At 61.4% G+C, this 22,819-nt stretch overlaps 1 protein-coding gene across 1 annotated transcript; it reads left to right on the top strand.

Moving 5' to 3' along the window:
- The first annotated feature begins 358 nt into the window (after positions 1 to 358).
- On the top strand, positions 359 to 22,681 carry LOC139999869 (ataxin-2-like protein). The gene is given in 22 exon segments (XM_072029497.1): positions 359 to 431; positions 695 to 733; positions 736 to 764; positions 2,517 to 2,545; positions 2,547 to 2,683; positions 2,738 to 2,770; positions 2,773 to 2,840; positions 4,297 to 4,385; positions 5,963 to 6,012; positions 6,248 to 6,315; positions 13,471 to 13,599; positions 14,845 to 14,889; positions 14,892 to 14,934; positions 14,937 to 14,983; positions 15,864 to 15,889; positions 15,891 to 15,927; positions 18,006 to 18,014; positions 18,885 to 18,948; positions 19,751 to 19,892; positions 20,759 to 21,002; positions 21,780 to 21,972; positions 22,530 to 22,681. Coding segments are annotated over 22 exon segments (1,635 nt in total). The 3' UTR covers positions 22,571 to 22,681.
- The last annotated feature ends 138 nt before the right edge of the window (positions 22,682 to 22,819 follow it).

The raw sequence follows: 22,819 nt of genomic DNA, 5'->3' as shown, positions 1-22,819 counted from the left end.
GGGGGGCCGCTTTTATGGGGCTGGGGGGGCACTTATGGGGCTGGGGGGCCGCTTATGGGGCTGGGGGGGGCACTTGGGGGGCTGGGGGGGCCGCTTATGGGGCTGGGGGGGGCACTTGGGGGGCTGGGGGGGCGGCTTATGGGGCTAGGGGGGCGGCTTATGGGGCTGGGGATCGAGTATGGGGCTGGGGGCAGGCCTTGTGGGGCTGGAGGCTACTGGGGGCGACTGGGGCTGAGCTCCCTATTTATGGGGCCAGGACCCCCGCTATGGGGCTGAGCCCCCACTTATGGGTCTGGACCCCCACATGTGGGCTGGGACCCCCGTGCTATGGGTCTGGGTCCCTACTTATGGGGCCAGGATGTCTCTCTATGGGTCTGAGACCCCCACTTATGGGTCCGGGCCCCCCACTTATGGGTCTGAGCCCCCCACATGTGGGTCTGGGCCCCCACTTATGGGTCCAGGACCCCCACTTATGGGTCTGGGACCCTCTCCCATGGGTCTGAGCCCCCACTTATGGGTCTGGACCCCGACATATGGGTCTAGGACCCCGTGCTATGGGTCTGGGTCCCTACTTATGGGCCAGGATGTTCTATTATGGGTCCGAGCCCCCCACTTATGGGTCCGGGCCCCCCACTTATGGGTCCGGGCCCCCCACTTATGGGTCCGGCCCCCCACTTATCGGTCTGCCCCCCAGGCTCGCCGTGCGACGTTCGGGTGCGCCGCGGCTGCACCTTCGAGGCATGTTTGAGACGCTCAGCTCCAAGGTCGGGGGGGGGCGCCGAAAACAGGGGGGGGGGAACCCCAAAAAAGGGGGGAGGGGGACCCCAAAAATGGGGGGGACCACCCCGAAAATGGGGCTGCCAAAAATAGGGGGAACAACCCCAAAATAGGGGAGGGAACCCCAAAAAGGGGGAGGGGCACCCCAAAAATGGGGGAGGGGAACCCCAAAAAATGGGGGGGGCACCCCAAAAAGGGGGCTGATCAATGGGGGGGGCATAATTGGGGAAAAGGGGACCCCAAAAGGGGGGGGGCACCCCAAAAAGGGGGAGGAACCCCAAAAAATGGGGGGGGGACCCCAAAAAGAGGGGTTCAAAATAGGGGGGGGGCAAAAATTGGGGAGAAGGGTGCCCCAAAATTGGGAGGAACAACCCAAAAAATGGGGGGGGGCACCCCAAAAAAATTTGGGGGGGTCACTTCTGATGAACTGGGGGGGACAGTTGACAAATTGGGGGGGGGGGCTGGCATGGAACTGGGGGGGTCCCTAATTAACTGGGGGGTCCCTAATGAGTGGGAGGGGGTCCCTAATTAATTGGGGGGGTCCTTAATGAACCAGAGGGGGTCTCTAATGAGTCGGGGGGGCCCATAATGAATTGGGGGGGTCTTTAATGAACTGGGGGTGCCCCTAATTAACCAGGGGGGTCCCTAATAAATTAGGGGGTGCTCCTAATTAACTGGGGGGTGCCCCTAACAAACCCGGGGGTGCCTCTAATTAACTGGGGAGGTCTGTAATTAACTGGGGGTGCCCCTAATCAACTGGGGGGGTCCCTAATTAACCAGGGGGTGTTCCTAATTAACCGGGGGGTCCCTAATAGATTGGGGTGCTCCTAATTAGTCAGGGGTCTCCATAATTAACCGGGGGAGTCCCTAATAAATGCAGGGGCGTCCTTAACGGACCTGGGGGTGCCCCTCATATAACCAGGGGGTCCCTAATGGGGCTTGGGGGTCCCAAACGAAGTAGGGGGTGCCCCTAATTAGGCTGGAGGGGTCCCTGATGGATTAGGGGGTGCCCCTAACAAGACGGGGAGTCCCTAATTAACTGGGAGTGCTCCTAATGAACCTGGGGATGCTCCTAATTAACCAGGGGTGTCCCTAATTAACTGGGGGTGTCCCTAATTAATTGGGGGTGCATCTAATGAACCAGGGGTGCCCCTAACAAGACGGGGTGCCGTAATGAATGTGTCGGGTACCCCTAATTAACTGGGGGTGCCCCTAATTAACTAGGGGGTGCTCCCTTGACGGACCCTGGGCTGCCCCTAACGAACCAGGGGTTGCCCCTAATTAACCGGGGGTGCCCCTAATTAACCGGGGGTGCCCCTAATTAACTGGGGGTGCCCCTAATAAACTCAGGGGTGCCCCTAATTAACCAGGGGGGTCCCTAAGAAACCCAGGGGTGCCCCTAATGAACCTGGGGGTGCTCCTAATTAACTGGGGGTGCCCCTAACGAACCATGGGGTGCTCCTAATTAACCGGGGGGGTTCCTAATGAACCGGGGGTGCCCCTGACGAATGTGGGGGTACCCCTAATTAACCGGGGGGGGATCCTAATTAACCAGGGGTGCCCCTAGTGAACCCGGGGGTACATCTAATTAACCAGGGGGTGCTCCTAATTAACCGGGGGTGCCTCTAATTAACTGGAGGGGTCCGTAATAAATTAGGGGGTGCCCCTAACGAGACAGGGGGGTCCCTAATTGACCGGGGGTGCCCCTAATTAACTGGGGGGTGTCCCTTTCGCCCCAGTCGGAGCTGGCGGTGGACGCGGTTCACCGGCGAGGACGTCGCGGCCCCCCGGCGCGAGGACATCGTGGACACGATGGTTTGCCGCCACGACGTCGCCTTCGTGCGCTTCCGCAACGTCGACTTCGCCTTCGCCACCAGAGGTACCCCCCCTTCCCCTTTTAGTAGCCGTTTCGAGGGCGAAGAACGAGGATTTTGGGTCCTTTCCAGACAAGTTGGCGGAGCGGCCATCGCCGGGGGGTGCAAGGCCCACGGGGACCCCGCGAGAAGGAGCTGCAGCGCTGGGAGGGGGGCGACGACGAGCACGACGAGCTGGAGGCCGACATGGTGGGCGGGGCTTAAAGGGGAGGGGTCCTAGGGGGGCGGGGCTTAAGAGGGGTGGGGGCTGGGGAGGGGCTGGGGTGGGGTCAGGAAGGGGTTGGGGTGGGGGTGGGGAGGGATTGGGGGAGAAAAGGGGTGGGAAGAGGGGGAAAGGGGCGGAGTTTAGGGAAAAGGGGGCGGGGCTTAAGTGGGTGGGGTAGCGGGGGGCGGGCTTGAGGGGGTTGGGGTTGGGGAGGGGCCGGGTGGGTGTCAGGGAGGGGTTGGGGGTGGGAAGAGGGAAGGGAGGGAAGAGGGCGGAGTTTCGGGGGTTTGGGGGCGGGGCTTAAGTGGGTGGGGTCAGGAGGGGGCGGGGCTTAATGGGGTGGGGGCTGGGGTGGGGTTGGGAGGGGTCAGGGAGGGGTTGGGAGGGAGGGAGGGAAGGGGAGGGGGCGGGGTTGGGGTCGGGGGCGGGGCTTAAGTGGGTGGGGTCTGGAGGGGGCGGGGCTTAGGGGGTGGGGTCAGGGAGGGGTAGGGGAGGGAAAGAGGTGGGAAAAGGGGCGGGGTTTGGGGTCTGGGGGCGTGGCTTGAGGGGTGGGGTCGGGGGCAGGGGCTGAAGGGGTGGGGTCGGGGAGGGGAAAGGGGGCGGGGCTTGGAGGGGCCTAGGGGGCGGGGCTTGAGGGGTGGAGTCTGAGGGGGCGTGGCATGGGCGGGGCTTAGGTGGGCGGGGCTTCGGGAGCCGGGGCGGGGCTTAGGGTCTCAGGGGCGGGGCTTTGAGGTGGGCGGGGCTCTGGGGGGCGTGGCTTCAACGTGGGCGGGGCTTGTGCTGCTCCTCCCCCCCCCCCAGTTAATTTGGGCTTTTTCCCCGTTTTTCCCGTTTCCCCGTTTTTCCCCATTTTTCCCCCATTTTTCCCCTTTTTCCCCCAATTTTCCCCATTTTTCCCCCTTTTTCCCCCTTTTTCCCCAATTTTCTTCTTTTTTCCCCCTTTTTCCCCCCTTTTTCCCCCTTTTTCCCCCTTTTTCCCCCTTTTCCCCCTTTTCCCCCTTTTTCCCTCTTTTCCCCCTTTTTCCCCCTTTTTCCCCCTTTTTCCCCCTTTTTCCCCCCTTTTCCCCCTTTTCCCCCTTTTCCCCCTTTTCCCCCTTTTCCCCCTTTTTCTCCCCCTTTTTCCCCCTTTTTTCCCCCTTTTTTCCCCTTTTTTCCCCCATTTTCCCCATTTTTCCCCCAATTTTCTTCTTTTTTCCCCTTTTTTCCCCCTTTTTTCCCCCTTTTTCCCCTTTTTTCCCCCATTTTCCCCCATTTTTCCCCCAATTTTCTTTTTTCCCCTTTTTTCCCCCTTTTTCCCCCCATTTTCCCCCCTTTTTCCCCCCTTTTTCCCCCTTTTTCCCCCTTTTTCCCCCGTTTTTCCCTATTTTACCCCAAAATTTCCCCATTTTTCGCCGAAATGCCGAAAGTGCCATTCCGCACCCCATTTGCAAATCCAACGAGCTGGGACGCGGCCGAGGAATGTTCCCGCTTCAGACACGAGGAGACGTGCGGCTCACCTCCACCTACGACAGCAGCCTGGCCGCATACACGTGCGGGGAGCCCCAAAATCACCCCAATTCACCCCAAAACCGTCCTTATCCCAAAAGCAGCCTCAGGAAAACAAAAGTACCCCAAAACACCCGGAACACCCCAAAATCACCCCAAAAATACCCCGAATCACCCCAAAACACCACAGGAAAACAAAAGTACCCCAAAAATACCCCAAAATACCCCGAATCGCCCCAAAAGCACGCAAAAAAAACCAAAAGTACCCCAAAAAGCAAAAAATACCCCAAAATCACCCCAAAAGTACCCGAAATCACCCGGAATCACCCCAAAAATACCCGAATCACCCCAAAAACACTCTCAGAAAGACAGAAGTACCCCAAAGATACCCCAAAACACCCCAAAATCATCCTCGTCATCCCAAAAATACTCTCAGGAAAACAAAAGTACCCCCAAAAATATCCCCAAAACATCCCCAATTGCCCCCAAAATACCCCAAGCACCCCAAGAACACACAAACACACAAAAATACCCCTAAATCACCCCAAAAATATCCTGAATCACTCCAAAACCACACCAAAAAATCATAAATATTCAAAAAAAAAAAAACCACCAAATCACCCCAAAAATACTCTGAATCACCCCAAAAACACCCCAAAAAAAACAAAAATTTCCCAAAAAGTACCCTTAAATCACTGCAAAAATACCCCAAAAATACCCCAAATAAACACAAAAAATACCCCAAATCATCCCCAAATTACCCTGAATCACCCCAAAAGACACACCAAGAAACAAAAATACAAACACCCAGAAAAAAACAGAAAGTACCTCCAAATCACCCCAAATTCATCCCTATCATCCGAAAGTCACCTTGAATCACCCCAAATTGTCCCCAAAACACCTGGAATCACCCCAGAAACCCCCCAAATCCCCCTTTTACCCCCCCATAACCCCCCCAAATCCCCCCGTAACCCCTCTATAACCCCCCCAACCCCTCTATGACCCCCCCCAGCCCCCCTATGACCCCCCCAAGTCCCCCCATAACCCCCCAATTCCCCCAAATCCCCCAATTCCCCCCTTACTCCGCCAAATCCCCCTATAATCCCCCCAAATCCCCCCATAGCCCCCCCAAATCCCCCATTTACCCCCCAGCCCCCCCAAATGACCCTATAACCCCCCATAACCCCCCCATAGCCCCCCAATTTCCCCCAATTCCCCGTTTTACCCCCCAAATCCCCCCATAACCCCCCATAGCTCCCCCATAAGCCCCTCAAATCCCCTTATAGCCCCCCCAAATCCCCCCCAGCCCCCCTATGACCCCCCCGACCCCCCCATAAGCCCCCCAAATCCCCCAATTCCCTCTTTTACGCCCCAAATCCCCCTATATCCCCCCATAGCCCCCCAAATCCCCCAATTCCCACTTTTACCCCCCAAATCCCCCCATAGCCCCCAAGCCCCCATAGCCCCCCATAACCCCCCATAACCCCCCAAATCCCCCTTTACCCCCCATAACCGCCCCATAGCCCCCAAATGACCCTATAACCCCCTATAACCCCCCAGCCCCCCTATGACCCCCCCAGACCCCATTTACCCCCCGTGACCCCCCCATTTGCCCCCCCAGGGTCCCCCTGCGCCGCGAGGACTCAGTGGGGTTCCGGCAGCGGGAGGCGCCCTAACCCCCCATAACCCCCCCATAGCCCCCCAAACCCCCCCATAACCCCCCCAAATCCCCCAATCCCCCCTTTTACCCCCCCAATCCCCCTATAACCCCCCCAAATTCCCCCAAATCTTCCCCCAATTTTTCCCATAGCCCCCCTATGACCCCCAGACCCCCCAGACCCTTTTTTGCCCCCCAGGGTCCCCCTCCGCCGCGAGGACTCAGTGGGTTCCGGCAGCGGGAGGCGCGGAGCGGCGCAGTTGGCTCGGGAGATGGAGGCCACGCACGCGGGACGACACAAGCAGGGGGCGCGGCGGGTACGGGGCCCTATAGGGGCTGGGGGGGGGTATGGGGTCTGGAGGGGCACCCTATAGGGGCTGGGGGGGGCTATAGGGCTCCTATGGGGCACATATGGGGGATTATGTGGGGTCTAGAGGGGCACCTATAGGGGCTGAGGAGGGCTATACGGGGTGTGTATGGGGCATCTATAGGGGTCTGGGGGGGCACCTATGGGGTGTGTGTGGGGTCTGGGGGGGCACCTATAGGGGCTGGGGGGCTATGGGGGGCATATGGGGTCTGGGGGGCATCTATAGGGCACCTATAGGGTGTGTATGGGGCATGGGGGGCACCTATGGGGCAGCTACAGGGGGCTGGGGGGCACCTATGGGGCATCTATGGGATGTGTATGGGGTCTGGGGGGCACCTATAGGGGCTGAGGAGGGCGTCTGTGGGGTGTATGGGGCGTCTATGGGGCATGTATGGGGCATCTATAGGGGTCTGGGGGGCACCTATGGGGTGCGTATGGGGTCTGGGGGGCGTCTATGGGGCACATACAGGGGCTATGGGGCACATATGGGGTACCTATAGGGAGTGGGGGGCACCCTATGGGGCGTGTATGGGGTCTGGGGGCACCTATGGGGCACATCTAGGGGTTCTGGGGGGCTATGGGGCTCCTATGGGGCACCTATGGGGTGTGTATGGGGCATCTATAGGGGCTGGGGGGACACCTATAGGGGCTGGGGGGGCATCTATGGGGCACATATGGGATGTGTATGGGGTACCCGGGGAATATATGGGGTCTGGGGGGGCATCTATAGGGCCTAGGAGGGAGCTATGGGCTCCTATGGGGCACGTATGGGGGGTGTGTGTGGGGTCTGAGGGGCACCTATAGGGCCTGGGGGGGGCTATGGAGTATGGAGGGCACCTATAGGGGCTGGGGGGGGCTATAGGGGGTGTATGGGGCATCTATAGGGGTCTGGGGGGGCGCCTATGGGGTGTGTGGGGGGCATCTATAGGGGCTGGGGGGCACCTATGGGGGCTCTGGGGGGGCTGTGGGGGTGTATGGGGGCATTGGGGGGCACATATGGGGCATACAGGGGCTGTGGGCACCTATGGGGTGCCTATAGGGGCTGGGGGGCACCCATAGGGGCTGGGGGGCACCTATGGGGTATCTATAGGGGCTGGGGGGGCACATACTGGGCATTTATGGGGCGTGTATGGGGCGCCTATAGGGGTTGGGGGGGGGATGTGGGGCGGCTATAGGGGCTGGGGGGGCACCTAGGGGGGCTGGGGGGCACCTATAGGGGCTGGGAGGGGGCTATGGGGCGCCTATGGGGCACATATGGGGGGTGTGTGGGGTCTGAGGGGCACCTATAGGGGCTGGGGGGCACCTATGGGGGGCTATAGGGGCTGGGGGGGGGTATGGGGGACATATGGGGTCTGGGGGGCACCTATGGGGTCCTTATGGGGCTGGGGGGGGCACTTATGGGGTCGGGGGGGTCAGTTATGGGGTGGGGGGTCACATATGGGGTTGGGGGGGGCACTTATGGGGTCAGGGGGCACTTATGGGTCTATGGGGCAAATATGGGGCAGGGGGGGCACCTATGGGTCTGGGGGTCATACGGGGTCTGGGGGGGGCACTTATGGGGCGGGGGGGCACCTATAGGGTCAGGGGGGGCACATTTAGGGTCTGGGGGGGCACTTATGGGGCGGGGGGCACTTATGGGGTCTATGGGGCGCATATGGGGTCTGGGGGGGCACTTATGGGGTGGGGGGGCACCTATAGGGTCTGGGGGGTCACATTTAGGGTCTGGGGGGCCCTTATGGGGTGGGGGGGCTCCGTGGGGCACCTCAGGCCCCCCATTTACCCCCCTGCCCCCCCCCCATTTCCCCCCCAGGACCCCAATTCCCCCCGGCGCGGGGGGGGGGCCGTGGGGCGGGGGCGGGGCCGCGCTGCTGCCCCCCGGGGCCCCCCCCCCGCGGCCCCCGGCCCCCCCCGGGTGGGGGGGAGGGGAGGGGAGGGGGGAGGGGGGGGAGGGGCCGGGGCCTCGCTGCCCCCCGCGGGGACCCCCCCCCACGAGGCCGCCCCGAGCAGCGCGGAGTCAACGGCGGTGAGTCGCACCCAAAATCCTGCTTTTTCACCCCAAAATTCACCCTTCTCGCCCTAAAATCCCCCTTATCCCAAATCTCACTTTTTTTACCCCAAAATCCTGCTTTTTCACCCCCAAATCCCCCCTTTTTTTACCCCAAAATCTTGCTTTTTCACCCCAAAATCCCCCTTATTATCCACAAATCCCGCTTTCAAAATCTTGCTTTTTCACCCCAAAATCCCCCTTATTATCCCCAAAATCCCGCTTTTTTACCCCCAAATCCCACTTTTTTGCCCCAAAACCCCCCTTTTTACCCCCAAATCCTGCTTTTTTCCCCCAAATCCTGCTTTTTCATCTCCAAATCCCCTTTTTTTACCCCAAAATCCTGCTTTTTCACCCAAAATTATCCCCTTCTTACCCCCAAATCCTATTTTTTCCCCAAATCCCTTTTTACCCCCAAATCTTGGGTCTGCTCTTTTTAACCCCTAAATCCCACCTTTTTAACCCAAATCCCGCTTTTTTTTAACCCCCGAGTATCACTTTTTTTTACCCTAACTCATGCTTTTTAACCCAAAAAGACCGCTTTTTGACCCCAAACGGCCAGTTTTCACCCCAAATCCTGCTTTTTCACCCCAAAATCCCCCCTTTTCACCCCAAAATTCCCCCCTTTTTACCCCAAAATCCCACTTTTTCGACCCCAAATCCCACTTTTTTAAGCCAAAATCATGCTTTTTCACCCCAAAGACCACTTTTTACCCCAAAATCCTGTTTTTACCCCAAAGTCCTGCTTTTTCACCCAAATCCCGCTTTTTACCCCAAAATTCCCCCTTGTTTAACCCCAAAGTCCCCTTTTTAGCCCAAATTCCATTTTTTAACCAAAATCCTTCTTTTTTTAACCCAAAATCCCTCTTTACCCCAAAACACGCTTTTTTACCTAAAAATCTCACTTTTTTCACCAAATCCAACGTTTTTAACCCCAAAATCCCACATTTTAACCCCAAATCCCTTTTATCCAACCTCTCTTTTTTCCCAAATTGCCCCTTTTTCTCCCCAAACCCCTTTTCCCCCAAATCCTCCTTTTTCCCCAAATTTCTCCCTTTTTCCCCAAAAATCCTTGTTATTTTTTTACCTCAAAATCCCCTTTTTCCCCCCAAACCCCCTTCCCCCTCCTCCCCGTTTTATCACCCCTTTTAACCAAAATCTCTCTTCTCCCCCAAACCCTTTTCCCCCCCAACCCCCTTTTCCCCCATTCCCCCCCATTTTTACCCCAAATCCCCCTTTTTCCCCCAAACCCCTTCCTCCCCCTTCCCCCTGTTTTTTCACCCCCATTTTACCCCAAAATCCCCGTTTTTCACCCCAAAACCCTCAGCCCCCCCCCGCACCTCCCCCAAATCCCAGCGCCCCTCCCGGGGGGGCAAAACCTCGGTGCTGGGGGGGCGCCCCCGACGCCCCCCCCCCCGCCTCCAGGTAAGTCCCAAAAACCCCCAAAACTCCCAAAATTTCGGGGGGGGGGGGGGCTCCTTGTGCCCCTCCCCCATTTTTACCCCCCCCAATTTATTTTAACCCCCCAATTTTTTTTACCCCCCCCTTTAATTTTTTACCCCAATTCCCCCCAATTTTCTGACCCCCCCAATTTTTTTCACCCCCTTTTTTTTATTTTTTTCCCCCATTTTTTTGCCCCCCCCCCATTTTTTTTTACCCCCAATTTTTTGCCCCCCAATTATTTTCGGCCCCCCCAAATTTTTTTTTCCCCCATTTTTTTGACCCCCCTTAATTTTTTACCCCCAATTCCCCCCCAATTTTTTTGACCCCCCCCCAAATTTTTTTGACCCCCCTTAATTTTTTACCCCCAATTTTTTCCTTTTTCCCCCAAATTTTTTTAACCCCCCAATTTTTTTGCCCCAATTCCCCCCATTTTTTTTTTACCCCCCTTTAATTTTTTACCCCAATTTTTTCCTTTTTCCCAATTTTTTGACCCCCCCTTAATTTTTTACCCCCAATTTTTTTTACCCCCCAAAATTCTCCCCCCAATTTTTTTACCCCCAATTTTTCTTCCCCCCAATTTTTTTGGCCCCCCCCTTTAATTTTTTACCCCAAATTTTTCGATTTCCCCAAATTTTTTTCCCCCAAATTTTTTTTGACCCCCCCTTTTTTTTGACCCCCCCCAATTTTTTTTTACCCCCAATTTTCCCCCCAAATTTCCCCCCCCAATTTTTTCCCCCCAAATTTTTTTTTAACCCCCCCAAATTTTCCCCCCCCCCAAATTTTTTCCCCCCCCCTAAATTTTCCCCCCCCCCAGCCCGCTCCTTCCCCCCCGCCCCCCCAAACCGCCCCCCCCCGGACCCCCCCCCCCTCATTATGTTGGTTTCGGGGGAGAACCCCCCGCCCCTCCCCCCTCCCCCCTCCCCCCTCTGCCCCCCTCCGCCCCCCCCCCCTCCGTGCCCCCCCCCCTCCTCCCAGGACCCCCCCCAGAAGACGCCGTGGGGGGGGCCCCCCCGAAGCCCCGGCCCCCCCCCCCCCTCCCCCCATTTTGGAGCCCCAGAAAGCGTGAGTTTTTAAGGGGGGGGGGTTTTGCGTGAATTTCGGGGGATTTTGGGCGAATTTTGGTGCCCCCCAGGCAGGCGCGGAGCCACTGGAGGAGCTGCGGGATTTCGGGGCGCACTTCAAGGTGGAGCCCCCCGGGAGGGAGGGGCAGGACCCTAAAAAAGAGTAGGAGGGGTCCCTATGGGGTGGGGGGGCCTATGGGGTGGGGGGCCCCAAAGGGGGGGCGGCCCTATGAGGGTGGGGGGCCTATGGGGTGGGGGGCCCTATCAGGGGCGGGAGGAGTTTTGGGGTTGGGGGGGGCTCTATGGGGTAGGAGGTCTCTATAGGGTGGGGGGGCCCTATAGGGGTTGGGGGGGTCCTATAGGGTGGGGGGGGATTTTGGGTCGGGGGGGGGGCCCTATAGGGGGCAGGGGGATTTTGGGGTTGGGGGGCCCCTATGGGGTGGGGGGGGTCCTATGGGGTGGGGGGGGGCCCCAAAGGGGGGGGCGACCCTATGAAGTGGGGGGGGGTCTTATAGGGTGGGGGGATTTTGGTGGGGGGGGGCCCCAAAAAGGGGGGGGCGGCCCTATAAAGTGGGGGGGGTCCTATAGGGTGGGGGGGGATTTAGGGTGGGGGGGGGCCCTATAGGGTGGGGGGGGGTTATGGGGTGGGGGGGCGGGTCCTATGGAGTTGGGGGGGGGTCCTATAGGGTGGGGGGGGGTTATGGGGTTGGGGGGGGCCCTATGGGGTTGGGGGGGGGTCCCTATGGGGGCAGGGGGATTTTGGGGTTGGGGGGGGCCCTATAGGGTGGGGGGGGGATTTTGGGGTTGGGGGGGGCCCTATAGGGTTCCATATGCCCCCCAGGCCCTGACCCCCCCCCCTTTCTTCCCCCCCCCCCCAGCTTCAGCCCAGCGCCCCCCCCCCGCCCCCGCCCCCCCCCCCGGAGGCGCCGCCCCCCCCCCATGGCGAGGAGCCGGGGGGGGGGAGGGGGAGGGGGAGGGGGGGGGGACCCGAACCCGACCCCCCCGCACCGAGAGCCCCCCCCGGGAACCCCCCCCCCGGCCAAGGGGGGGGGCGGCGACAAGGAGCGGGGGGGCGACCCCGAGTGAGTATGGGGGGGGGGATTTTTGGGGGGAATTCGGGGATTTTGGGGCTTTGGGGGGGCTGGGGGGGATTTTGGGGTGGATTGGGGGATTTTGGGGCTTTGGGGGGGGGGCTGGGGGGGTTTGGGGGGGGGCTGGGGGGATTTTGGGGGGGATTCTGGGGATTTTGGGGCTTTGGGGGGGGGGGTACTCGAGGGATTTGGGGGATTTTGGGGGAATTCAGGGGATTTTGGGGCTTTTTTGGGGGGGTTGGGGGGATTTAGGGGGAGTTCAGGGGATTTGGGGCTTTTGGGGGGGAAATTGGGGGCGTTTGGGGGGATTTGGGGTTTTTGGGGTGGGATTTTGGGGTTTTTGGGGCTGGATCTTGGGTTTTTGGGTGGGATTTGAGCTTTGGGGCCGATTTGGGGCCTTTTTGGGGACAGACCTGGGCTTTTGGGCCAATTCGGGGTTTTGGGGTGGATTTGGGGCCTTTTGGGGTCGGATTTTGGGTTTTTGGGTCAGATTTTGGGGTGGATTTTGGGCTTTTGGGTGGGATTTTGGTTTTTCGGGGCCGATTTGGAGCCTTTTGGGGTCAGACCTGGCATTTTTGGGCCGATTTGGGGGCTTTGGGCTGTCTTCGGGGTTTTTGGGGTGGGATTTGGGGTTTTTGGGGTCAGATTTAGGGTTTTTGGGGCTGGATCTTTGGGTTTTTGGGTGGGATTTGAGCTTTTTGGGGTGGTTTTGGGGGCTGATTTGGGGCCTTTTTGGGGTCAGACCTGGGCTTTTGGGGCCAACTCGGGGCTTTGGGGTGGGATCTGTTTTTTTGGGGTGGGATTTTGGGGTTTTTGGGGTCAGATTTTGGGTCAGATTTGGGTTTTTGGGTGGGATTTGAGCTTTTGGGGCGGTTTTTGGGGCCTTTTTGGGGTCGGACCTGGGCTTTTGGGGCCGACTGGGAGCTTTGGGGTGGGATTTGGGTTTTTTGGGGTGGGATTTGGGGTTTTTTGGGGTGGGATTTAGGGGTTTTGGGGGTGGGATTTGGGGTTTTGGGTGGGATTGGAGCTTTCAGGGCAGTTTTGGGGGCCAATTTGGGGCCCTTTTGGGGCTGATCGGGGCTTTGGGGTGGGATCTGTTTTTTTGGGGTGGGATCTGTTTTTTTTGGGGTGGGATTTGGGGTTTTTTGGGTCGATTTAGGGGTGAGATTTGGGTTTTTGGGTGGGGATTTGAGCTTTTGGGCCGATTTGGAGCCTTTTGGGGTCAGACCTGGCATTTTTGGGCCAATTTGGGGCTTTGGGGTGGTCTTTTGGGGTTTTTGGGGTGGGATTTGGGGTTTTTGGGGTCAGATTTGGGGTTTTTGGGGCTGGATCTTTGGGCTTTTGGGTGGGATTTTGACTTTTGGGGTGGTTTTGGGGGCCAATTTGGGGCTTTTAGGGGTCAGACCTGGGCTTTTGGGGCCAACTTGGGGGCTTTGGGGTGGGATTTGGGGTTTTTGGGGTAGGATTTGGGATTTTTGGGGTGGGATTTGGGTGGAATTTGGGCGTTTTTGGGGTGTCCCCGCAGGCAGGTGAAGAAGTCGACGCTGAACCCCAACGCCAAGGAGTTCAGCCCCGGGAAGCCGCTGCTGGCCGTGGTAGGGGCTAATTAACCCCCCCTAATTAGGGACCCCCCCCTAATTAGGGGCCCCCCCCCTTAATTAGGGACCCCCCCTAATTAGGAGACAGCCCCCCAATTAAGGGAAACCCCCCCTAATCGGGAGAAACCCCCTTAATTGGAACCCCCCTTTAATTAGGGACCACCCCCTTAATTAGGGACCCCCCCTAATTAGGGACCCCCCCTTAATTAGGGACCCCCCCCTAATTAGGGGAACACCCCCCTTAATTAGGAGCCCCCCCTAATTAAGGGAATCCTCAATTAGGGGAACTCCCCCAAATGGGAGAAATCCCCTTAATTAGGGACCTAATCTTAATTAGGGACCCCCCCCTAATTAGGGACCCCCCTAATTAGGAGGGACCCCTCCTAATTAGGGGAATCCCCCCAATTAGGGGAATCCCCCCCAAATGGGAGGAATCCCCTTTAATTAGGGACCCTTCCTAATTAGGGAACCCCCCCTAATTAAGGGACCCCTCCTAATTAGGGGATCCTGCCATAATTAAGAGAAGCCCCCAATGGGAGAAATCCCCTTAAATTAGGGCGTTGACCCCCCTTAATTAGGGCCCCCCCATTAGATTAAGAAACACCCATTTGATTTCAAACATCCCCTTTAATTTCAGCCCCCCCAATTAATTTCGGACCCCCCCAATTAATCCGGGACCCCCCTTTAATTTGAGGCCCCCCCGCATTTAATTTTTGAACCCCCAAATAATTAATTATTGGACCCCCCCCTTTAATTTCAGCCCCCCCCAATTAATTTAGGGACCCCCCCCTTAATTTTGGGACTCCTCCCTTAATTTAAGCCCCCCCATTAATTAGGACCCCCAATTAATTTAAGGACCCCCCCTTAATTTTAGGACCCCAATAATTAATTCAGGACCCCCCCTTAATTTTGGAACCCCCCCCCTTAACATAGGGAACACCCCCCAATTAATTCAGGACCCCCCATTAATTTAGGGACCCCCCCTAATTGTCAGACCCCAGTAATTAATTTCAGCCCCCCATTAATTTTGGGACCCCCCCCGTTTAATTTCACCCCCCCCATTAATTCAGGGACCCCCCCCCAATTAATTCAGGGACCCCCCCCAATTAATTTCAGCCCCCCCCCAATTAATTTCAGCCCCCCCCATTAATTTTTAGACCCCCCCCATTAATTTCACCCCCACCCCAATCAGATCCTCACCCCCCCCTAATTAACCCCCCCTCTTTTTTCTCCCCCCCCCAGAGCAAGGCCGGCGGCGCCCCCCTCCGGCCCCCGCCCACGTCGGCGCCCCCCCAGTGCCGGTGCTGCCCCAGGGGGGGGGCGTCTACGGCCCCCCTACATCTCCTACCTGCCCCAGCTGCACGTCAGCCCCGCCCTGCAGGTGAGACCCCCCCCAAAAAAACACCCCAAAATGACCCCCCCGCCCCAAAATCCCCCCCAAAACCCCCAAAATCCCCCCCAAAATCCCCCCCAACACCCCAAAATGACCCCCCCGCCCCAAAATCCCCCCAAAAGCCCCAAAATTCACCCCCAACACCCCCAAAATGACCCCCCAACCCCCCCACCCCAAAAACCCCCCAAAATCCCCCCCAAAAAAAACACACCCCAAAAATGACCCCCCGGGACACCCCCACCCCAAAATCCCCCCCAAAAACCCAAAAAGGCCCTCAAAACCCCAAAAACCCCCCCCAACACCCCAAAATGACCCCCCCGGGACCCCCCGACCCCCAAATCCCCCCCAAAACCATCCCCGGGACCCCCCCACCCCAAAATCCCCCCAAAACCCCCAAATCCCCCCCAAAACCCCAAAATCCTCCCAAAACCCCAAAAAGCCCCCCAAAACCCCCAAAATCCCCCCAAAACCCAAAAAACCTGCCCAAAACCTCCCCCCGGGACCCCCCCACCCCAAAAATCCCCCCTGGGACCCCAAAAATGCCCCCGGGACCCCCCCCGCCACGAAAGCCCCACCAAAACCCCCAAAAACCTCCCTATACCTCCCCCTGGGACCCCCCATCCCAAAAATCCCCCCCAAACCCCCCCACACCCCAAAAATCCCCCCCGGGCCCCCCCCACCCCAAAAATTACCCCCCAAAAATTCCCCCCCATTCCCCCCCAAAATCCCCTCCCACCCCAAAAATCCTCCCAACTTCCCCCAATCCCCCCCTCCCAAAAAAGCCCCCCCGGCCCCACAAGCCCCCCACCCCAAAAATCCCCCCGGGACCCCAAAAATGCCCCAATATTGCCCCCCCCTGTTCCCGCAGGCCCCCCAGGTGTTCCCCTACCCCATGCGGCTCCGTGCAGCAGGGGAAGTACCGGGGAGCAGAAAGGTACGGCCGGGGGGGGCTGTGGGGCAGCTATGGGGCGGGGGGCTGTGGGGCAGCTATGGGCAGCTATGGGGCAGGGGGCGCTATGGGGTGGGGGGTGCTATGGGGCAGGTTATGGGGCAGGGTATGGGGTGGGGGCTATGGGGCAGGGTATGGGGCGGGGGGGGGGCTATGGGGCAGCTATGGGGCGGGGGCCTGTGGGGCAGCTATGGGGCAGCTATGGGGCAGCTATGGGGCAGGGATGTGGGGCGGGGGGTGTGGGGCTGGGGGGGGGCTATGGGGCACACTATGGGGCAGGGATGTCAGGCGGGGGGTGTGGGGTGGGGTGTTGGGCAGCTATGGGGCAGGGTATGGGGCGGGATGACCATGGGGCAGCTATGGGGCAGGGTATGGGGCTGGGGGGGCTATGGGGCAGGTTATGGGGCAGGGTATGTGGTGGGGGGGGCTATGGGGCCAGCTATGGGGCAGCTATGGGGCTGGGGGGGGCTATGGGGCAGGTTATGGGGCAGGGTATGGGGTGGGGGGGCTATGGGGCGTGCTATGGGGCAGGGTGTGGGGGGGGGGGGGCTATGGGGCAGCTATGGGGCAGGGGGCGCTATGGGGTGGGGGGGTGCTATGGGGCACGCTATGGGGCAGGGTGTGGGGTGGGTGGTCTATGGGGTGGGTGTGGGGCAGGGGGGACGCTATGGGGCAGGGATGTGGGGTGGGGGGCTGTGGGGCGGCTGTGGGGCAGTTATGGGGCGGGGGGGTGTGGGGTGGGGGGTGTGGGGACGCTATGGGGCACACTATGGGGCTGGGGGGGCTATGGGGTGGGTGTGGGGCAGGGATGTGGGGCAGGGGGGGCTATGGGGTGGGGGGGTGCTATGGGGCAGCTATGGGGCAGTTATGGGGCGGGGGGGTGTGGGGTGGGATGTGGGGCAGCTATGGGGCAGTATGGGGTGGGGCTATAGGGGCAGCTATGGGGCAGGGTATGGGGTGGGGTGGGGTGTTGGGCAGCTATAGGGCAGGGTATGGGGTGGGGGTTGTGGGGTGGGTGTGGGGCAGGGGGTGTTGGGGTGGCTATAGGGGATGCTATGGGGCACGCTGTGGGGCACGCTGTGGGGCAGGGTATGGGGTGGGGGGGCCGTGGGGTGGCTATGGGGCTGGGGGGGCTATGGGGCAGTTATGGGGCGGGGGGGTGTGGGGTGGGATGTGGGGCAGCTATGGGGTGGCTATGGGGCTGGGGGGGCTATGGGGTGGGTGTAGGGGCAGGGTGTGGGGCAGGGGGGTTGTGGGGTGGCTATGGGGTGTGGGGGCAGCTATGGGGCAGCGCTATGGGGCGGGGGTGAGGTCGGGGGGGTGTGGGGACGTGGGGCAGGGAACTATTGATAAAGGATCGCATCTGTTGTGAGAATGAGAGAGAGAGAGAGATGTGGGTGGCTGTGGGTGGCTATAGGGGCTGGGGGGGCAGCTATGGGGTCGCTATGGGGTCCCAGCCCCACACCCGCTATGGGGCAGGGATGTTGGGGCAGCTATGGGGCAGGTTATGGGTCACACTATGGGGCAGGGCTTGGGGGTCTCAGCCCCCCACATGTGCTATGGGGCAGGCTATGGGGTCTCAGCCCCCCCACATGCTATGGGGCAGGGATGTGGGGCAGCTATGGGGCAGACTATGGGGTTCCACGCCCCCAAACCCCGCTATGGGGCAGGTTATGGGTCATGCTATGGGGCAGGGCTTCGGGGTCTCAGCCCCACATGTGCTATGGGGCAGGCTATGGGGTCCCAGACCCCCAACCTTCTATGGGGCAGGTTATGGGTCACGCTATGGGGCAGTTATGGGGCAGGCTATGGGGTCTCAGACCCCCAACATTCTATGGGGCAGGCCATGGGTCACGCTATGGGGCAGGCTATGGGGTCTCAGCCCCCCACCCGCTATGGGGCAGGCTGGGGGTCCCAGCGCCCCATGCTATGGGGCAGGCCATGGGGCCCCAGCCCCCCACCCGCTATGGGGCGGCCCCCTGGGGTGGGGGGGGCCACTTATGGGTCCCACTTTATGGGGCAGGACCCCCTCCCTAACCCCCCCCCTTTTTTTCTCCCCCCGGCTCGCTGCCCCCCCCCCCCGCTCGAGCCTCTCCCCTCTCCCCCCTTTTTGGCGGCCGCCCCTCCCCCCCCCTGGTGGCGGCCCCGCCCCCCCCACCCTCCCCCCACCACCCCCCCCGTACCCGCCCCCCCCCTCCCGGCCCCTACGGCCCCCCCCCAGCAGTTCCCGCAGCCCCCTCGTCCAGCCCCTCGCCCCCTACGCCTCGCAGGTCCGAGGGGGGCACGGGGGGGGGGCTGGGGGGGTCGTCGGGGGGGAATTGGGGAAATTGGGGGGGGAAATGGGGCTGGGGGGGGTCCTGGGGGGAAATGGGGGGTTGGAGGGGTTGGGGGGGAAATTGGGTCGGGGGGGGTCTTTAGGGGGGGTTGGGGGGGTCCTGGGGGGGGGAGATGGGGCTGGGGGGGTCCAGGGGGGGGGCATGGGGGGGGTTCAGGGAGGAATGGGTGGTCTAGGGGGGATTTGGGGGGGTTGGGGGGGGAAATGGGGCTGGGGGGGTCTAGGGGGGGTCGTGGGGGGGGGTTGGGGGGTCTTGGGGGGGGCGGAGGGGGTTTTTGGGGGGGGTTAAGGGGGAGATTGGGGGGGTCCTGGGGGGGTCTTGGGGGGGTCTTGGAGGAGTTTGGGGGGGGTCGGGGGGGGGAAATGGGGGGGTTTGGGGGGGGGCGCGAGAGGTGGGAGGGGCTGGGGGGGTCTGGGGGGGGGGTCCTGGGGGGGGTTAGGGGGGGTTTGGGGCAGTTTTGGGGCGTTTTGGGGGGGTTTTGGGGGGCGGAAACGGAAAAAAACCGATGGGGGGGGGGGGGGGGGGCACCCCCTTAATGACGTCATCCCCCCCCTAATGACGTCATCCCCCCCCCCCAGGTGTTCGCCCCCCTCCTCCCCGGCAGCCCCCGGCTCTACCCCGGCGCCCCCCCGTCCCCCGCCGAGCCCAGCGCCCCCCCGCGCTCTACGGTGAGTGACCAAAATCCCCCGAAATCCACCCAAAATCCCCAAAAATTGACCCAAAATCCCCCAAAATCACCCAAAACGCCCCCAATCCCCCCCAGACCCCCCAGGACCCCCCAGGACCCCCAAAATTCCCTTTGGCCCCCCCCCAGACCCTTTTAGCCCCCCCCCCCAAAATCCAAGAACCCCCCCAGTCCCCCCCAAACCCCCCCAGACCCCCCCCAAATTTCCCTCCAACCCCCCAGCCCCCCCAAAATCCCTTTTGACCCCCCCCAATCCCTTTTAGCCCCCCAAACCCCCCCAGACCCCCCAAATCTCCCTTGGACCCCCCCCAAGACCCCCCAGGACCCCCCCAATTTCTCTTAGCCCCCCAGACCCCCCAAATTTCCCCAAGACCCCCCCAGACCCTTTTAGCCCCCCAAGACCCCCCCAAATATTTCTTGGACCCCCCAGCCCCCCCCAATTCCCTTTACCCCCCCCAAAACCCCCCCAAATCCCCCCCAGGACCCCCCAGACCCCCTCAGACCCCCCCAGACCCCCCCAAATCCCCTTTAGCCCCCCCAGACCCCCCCAGGACCCCCCAAATCCCCCCCAGGACCCCCCCAGGACCCCCCCATCCCATTTACCCCCCCACGACCCCCCCAAATCCCCCCAAATCCCTCCTAACCCCCCCCGACCCCCCAATCCCCCCTATGACCCCCCAGCCCCCCCAACCCCCCCCAATCCCCTTTCCCCCCCCCCAACCCCCCTTTTAATTACCCCCCCCCTAATTAACGCCCCCCCCTAATTAACGCCCCCCTCCCCGCAGCCGCGGTGCCGCAGCCGTTCCCCCCACGCCCCCCCTGCCCCCCGCGCCCCCCCCGGGGGCTTCCGCGCCCCTCGGCCTCGCAGCCCCCCCAGCCCCCCCCGCGGCCCCCCCGCCGCCGCCGCACGCAGCCAGCCCCGTGCAGGTACCGGGGGGGGGGGGCAAAATTTGGGGGGGGGGTGCGGGGGGGGGGGTCCTGAAATTTGAGGGGTCCTGAAATTCAGAGGGTCCTGAAAGGGTCCCAAAAATTGGGGGGGGGGTCCTGAAGTTGGGGGGGGTCCCAAATAATGGGGGGGGTCCTGGAATTGGGGGGGGGTCCAAAAAATTGGGGGAAGGGGCCTGAAATTGGGGAGGGGCCCAAATATTTGGGGGGGGTCCCAAAAATTTGGGGGGGGCTGGAATAATGGGGGGGGGCCCAAATAGTATTGGGGGGGTCCTAAATAATAGGGGGGGGTCCCTAAAATTGGGGAGGAGACCTCAAGTATTTGAGGGGGGGTCCCAAAATTTTGTGGGGGGGTCCCGAAAATTTTAAAGGGGGTTCCCAAATATTTGAGGGGGGGTCCAGGTACTTAAAGGGGGTCCCAAAATTTTTTTGGGGGGGCTCTTAAGTTTTAGGGGGGGTCTCAAGGGCTTAAGGGGGGGCCCAAATATTTGGGGGGGGGTCCCAAAAATAAGGGGGGGTCCCAAATATTGGTGGGGGGGGTCCCCAATATTTTGGGAGGGGTCCCCAAAAGGGTGTGGGGGGGTCCCTAAATATTTGGGGGGGGTCAAAAAATAAGGGGGAGTCCCAAATATTTTGGGGGGGTCCCAAAAATAAAGGGGGGGTCCCAAATATTTAAGGGGGGGTCCCAAATATTTCAGGGGGGGCCCCCAAAACTTTATGCAGCTCCCCTAAATCTCAGGGGGGGGCCCCCAAACATTTCGGGGTCCTCCCCAAATTTTTCCGGGGGGGGTCCCCCAAATATTACCCCCCCCCTTGACCCCCCCCCCTTTTTTCCCCCCCCCCCCCAGCCTCAGGGGGGGGCTCAGGCCCAGCAGGGTTTGTTCCACGTGGCCGGGACCCCCCCGGCCCTGCCCCCCCGGGGCCCCCCCCGGCGCCGCCCCCCCCCGGGGCCCCCCCCGGGGCTCAGTCCCCTCAGGGGGGGGTTTTGGGGGTCCCCCCCCCCCCCCCAGCGCCGCCGCCGCCGCCGCCGCCGCCGCCGCCGTGTACGCGCTGCACGGGCTGGGCTACGGGGGCATGGCCCACGTCGGGCAGGTGGGGGGCACGGGGGGGGCAAGGGGGGGGCACGGGGGGGTTATGGGGTCGGGGGGGGGTTATGGGGTCATGGGGGGGTTATGGGGTCACTACAGGGTCAGGGGGGTTATGGGGTCATGGGGGGGCACAGGGGGGTATGGGGGGGTTATGGGGTCGGGGGGGGCGCGGGGGGGTTATGGGGGGGTTATGGGGTCATGGGGGGGTATGGGGTCGGGGGGGGGTCAGGGGGAGGTTATGGGGTCGGGGGGGGTTATGGGGTTATTGGGGGTTATGGGGGCAAGGGGATGTTATGGGGGGTCATTGGGGGTTGTGGGGGGGTCATGGGGTTATGGGGGGGAATGGGGGGGGTCATGGGGGGGTTATGGGGTCGGGGGGGGGGTTGTGGGGTCATGGGGGGGGGATTATGGGGCCATTGGGGGGGTTATGGGGTCCAGGGGGGGCATTGGCAGGTTGTGGGGTCATGGGGGGGTCGTGGGGTCATTGCGGGTCATGGGGTTATGGGGGGTCATTGGGGTCATGGGGGGGTTATAGGGGGGTTATGGGGCCATGGGGGGGGGTCATGGGGTTATTGGGGGGGTTATGGGGTCGGGGGGGTCATAGGGTCAGTATAGGGTCGAGAGGTTATGGGGGGTTATGGGGTCACAGGGGGGCACAGGGGGGTTATGGGGGAGGTTATGGGGTCATGGGGGGGGTTATGGGGGTGATAACGCCCCCCCACCCCCCTGCTGACCTTGGGGTCCCCCCCACCCCCCAATTTTTCCTCCCCCCCCCCCCCAGGCCCACGTGCAGCCGGGGCTGCCCCCAGCGCCGCCCCCCCACGCGGGCGCCCCCCACCCCCCGCAGGTGATGCTGCTGCACCCCCCCCAGAGCCACGCGGGGCCCCCCCAGGCCGGGGTCCCCCAGGGAGGGGGGGTCCCGGCCCTGCCCGCCTCCACCCCCGCCCCCTACACCTACATCGGGCACCACCAAGGTGAGGCCGGGGGGCGCCCCACGGCGCTGTGGGGCAGGCTGGGGGACTTGTGGGGCAGCCTTATGGTGATACGGGGCAGCCCCACGGTGCTATGGGGCAGTCTGGGGGACTTATGGGGCAGCCTCATGGTGCTATGGGGCAGCCTGGGGGGCTTATGGGGCAGTCTGGGGCACTTATGGGGCAGCCCCATGGTGCTATGGGGCACATCATAGTGCTATAGGGCAGCCTGGGGTATTTATGGGGCAGCCCCATGGCGCTATGGGGCAGTTTGGGGCACTTATGGGGCAGTCTGGGGCACTTATGGGTCAGCCTGGGGCACTTATGGGGCAGCCTGGGGCACTTATGGGGCACCCCACAGCACTATGGGGCAGGCTGTGGTGCTATGGGGCACCCCACTGCGCCGTGGGGCACCCCACCCACAGCACCACACCGTGCCCCACAGCTCTATGGGTCCCCCAGGGCGCTATGGGGTGCCCCACACCCCACGCTATGGGGCACCCCACAGCGCTATGGGGCAGCCCCACACTCACCCCTCCCCCTTTTTTCCCCCCCCCCAGTGCAGTCCCAGCAGCTCCCGTTCCACCCCCCGGGGAACTGACGCCGGCTCCGGGCAGCGCCGCGGCCCCGCCGCCTTTTCTATTATTTATAAGAATTAGCAAAAGGGAGGGAAACCGCCCCAAAACGAGGGCGGGGAGGAGGAGGAAAGAAATGGGTGAAAAACGAGGGATTTTGGGGGCACCCCTCCACCACAAACCACCAGGGAGCCGCCGCTGCCGCCGCGCTCTGGGACTTTTTATTCCGTTCAGGAGGAAAAAGAAAAAAAAAATTCAAAAAAATAATGCAAAAA

This window comes from Anas platyrhynchos, chromosome 30 (genome assembly GCF_047663525.1).
Source record: "Anas platyrhynchos isolate ZD024472 breed Pekin duck chromosome 30, IASCAAS_PekinDuck_T2T, whole genome shotgun sequence".
NCBI classification, from domain to species: domain Eukaryota; kingdom Metazoa; phylum Chordata; class Aves; order Anseriformes; family Anatidae; genus Anas; species Anas platyrhynchos.
The sequence above is the reverse complement of the archived record's forward strand: the minus strand, read 5'-3'. Positions and strand labels throughout refer to the sequence as shown.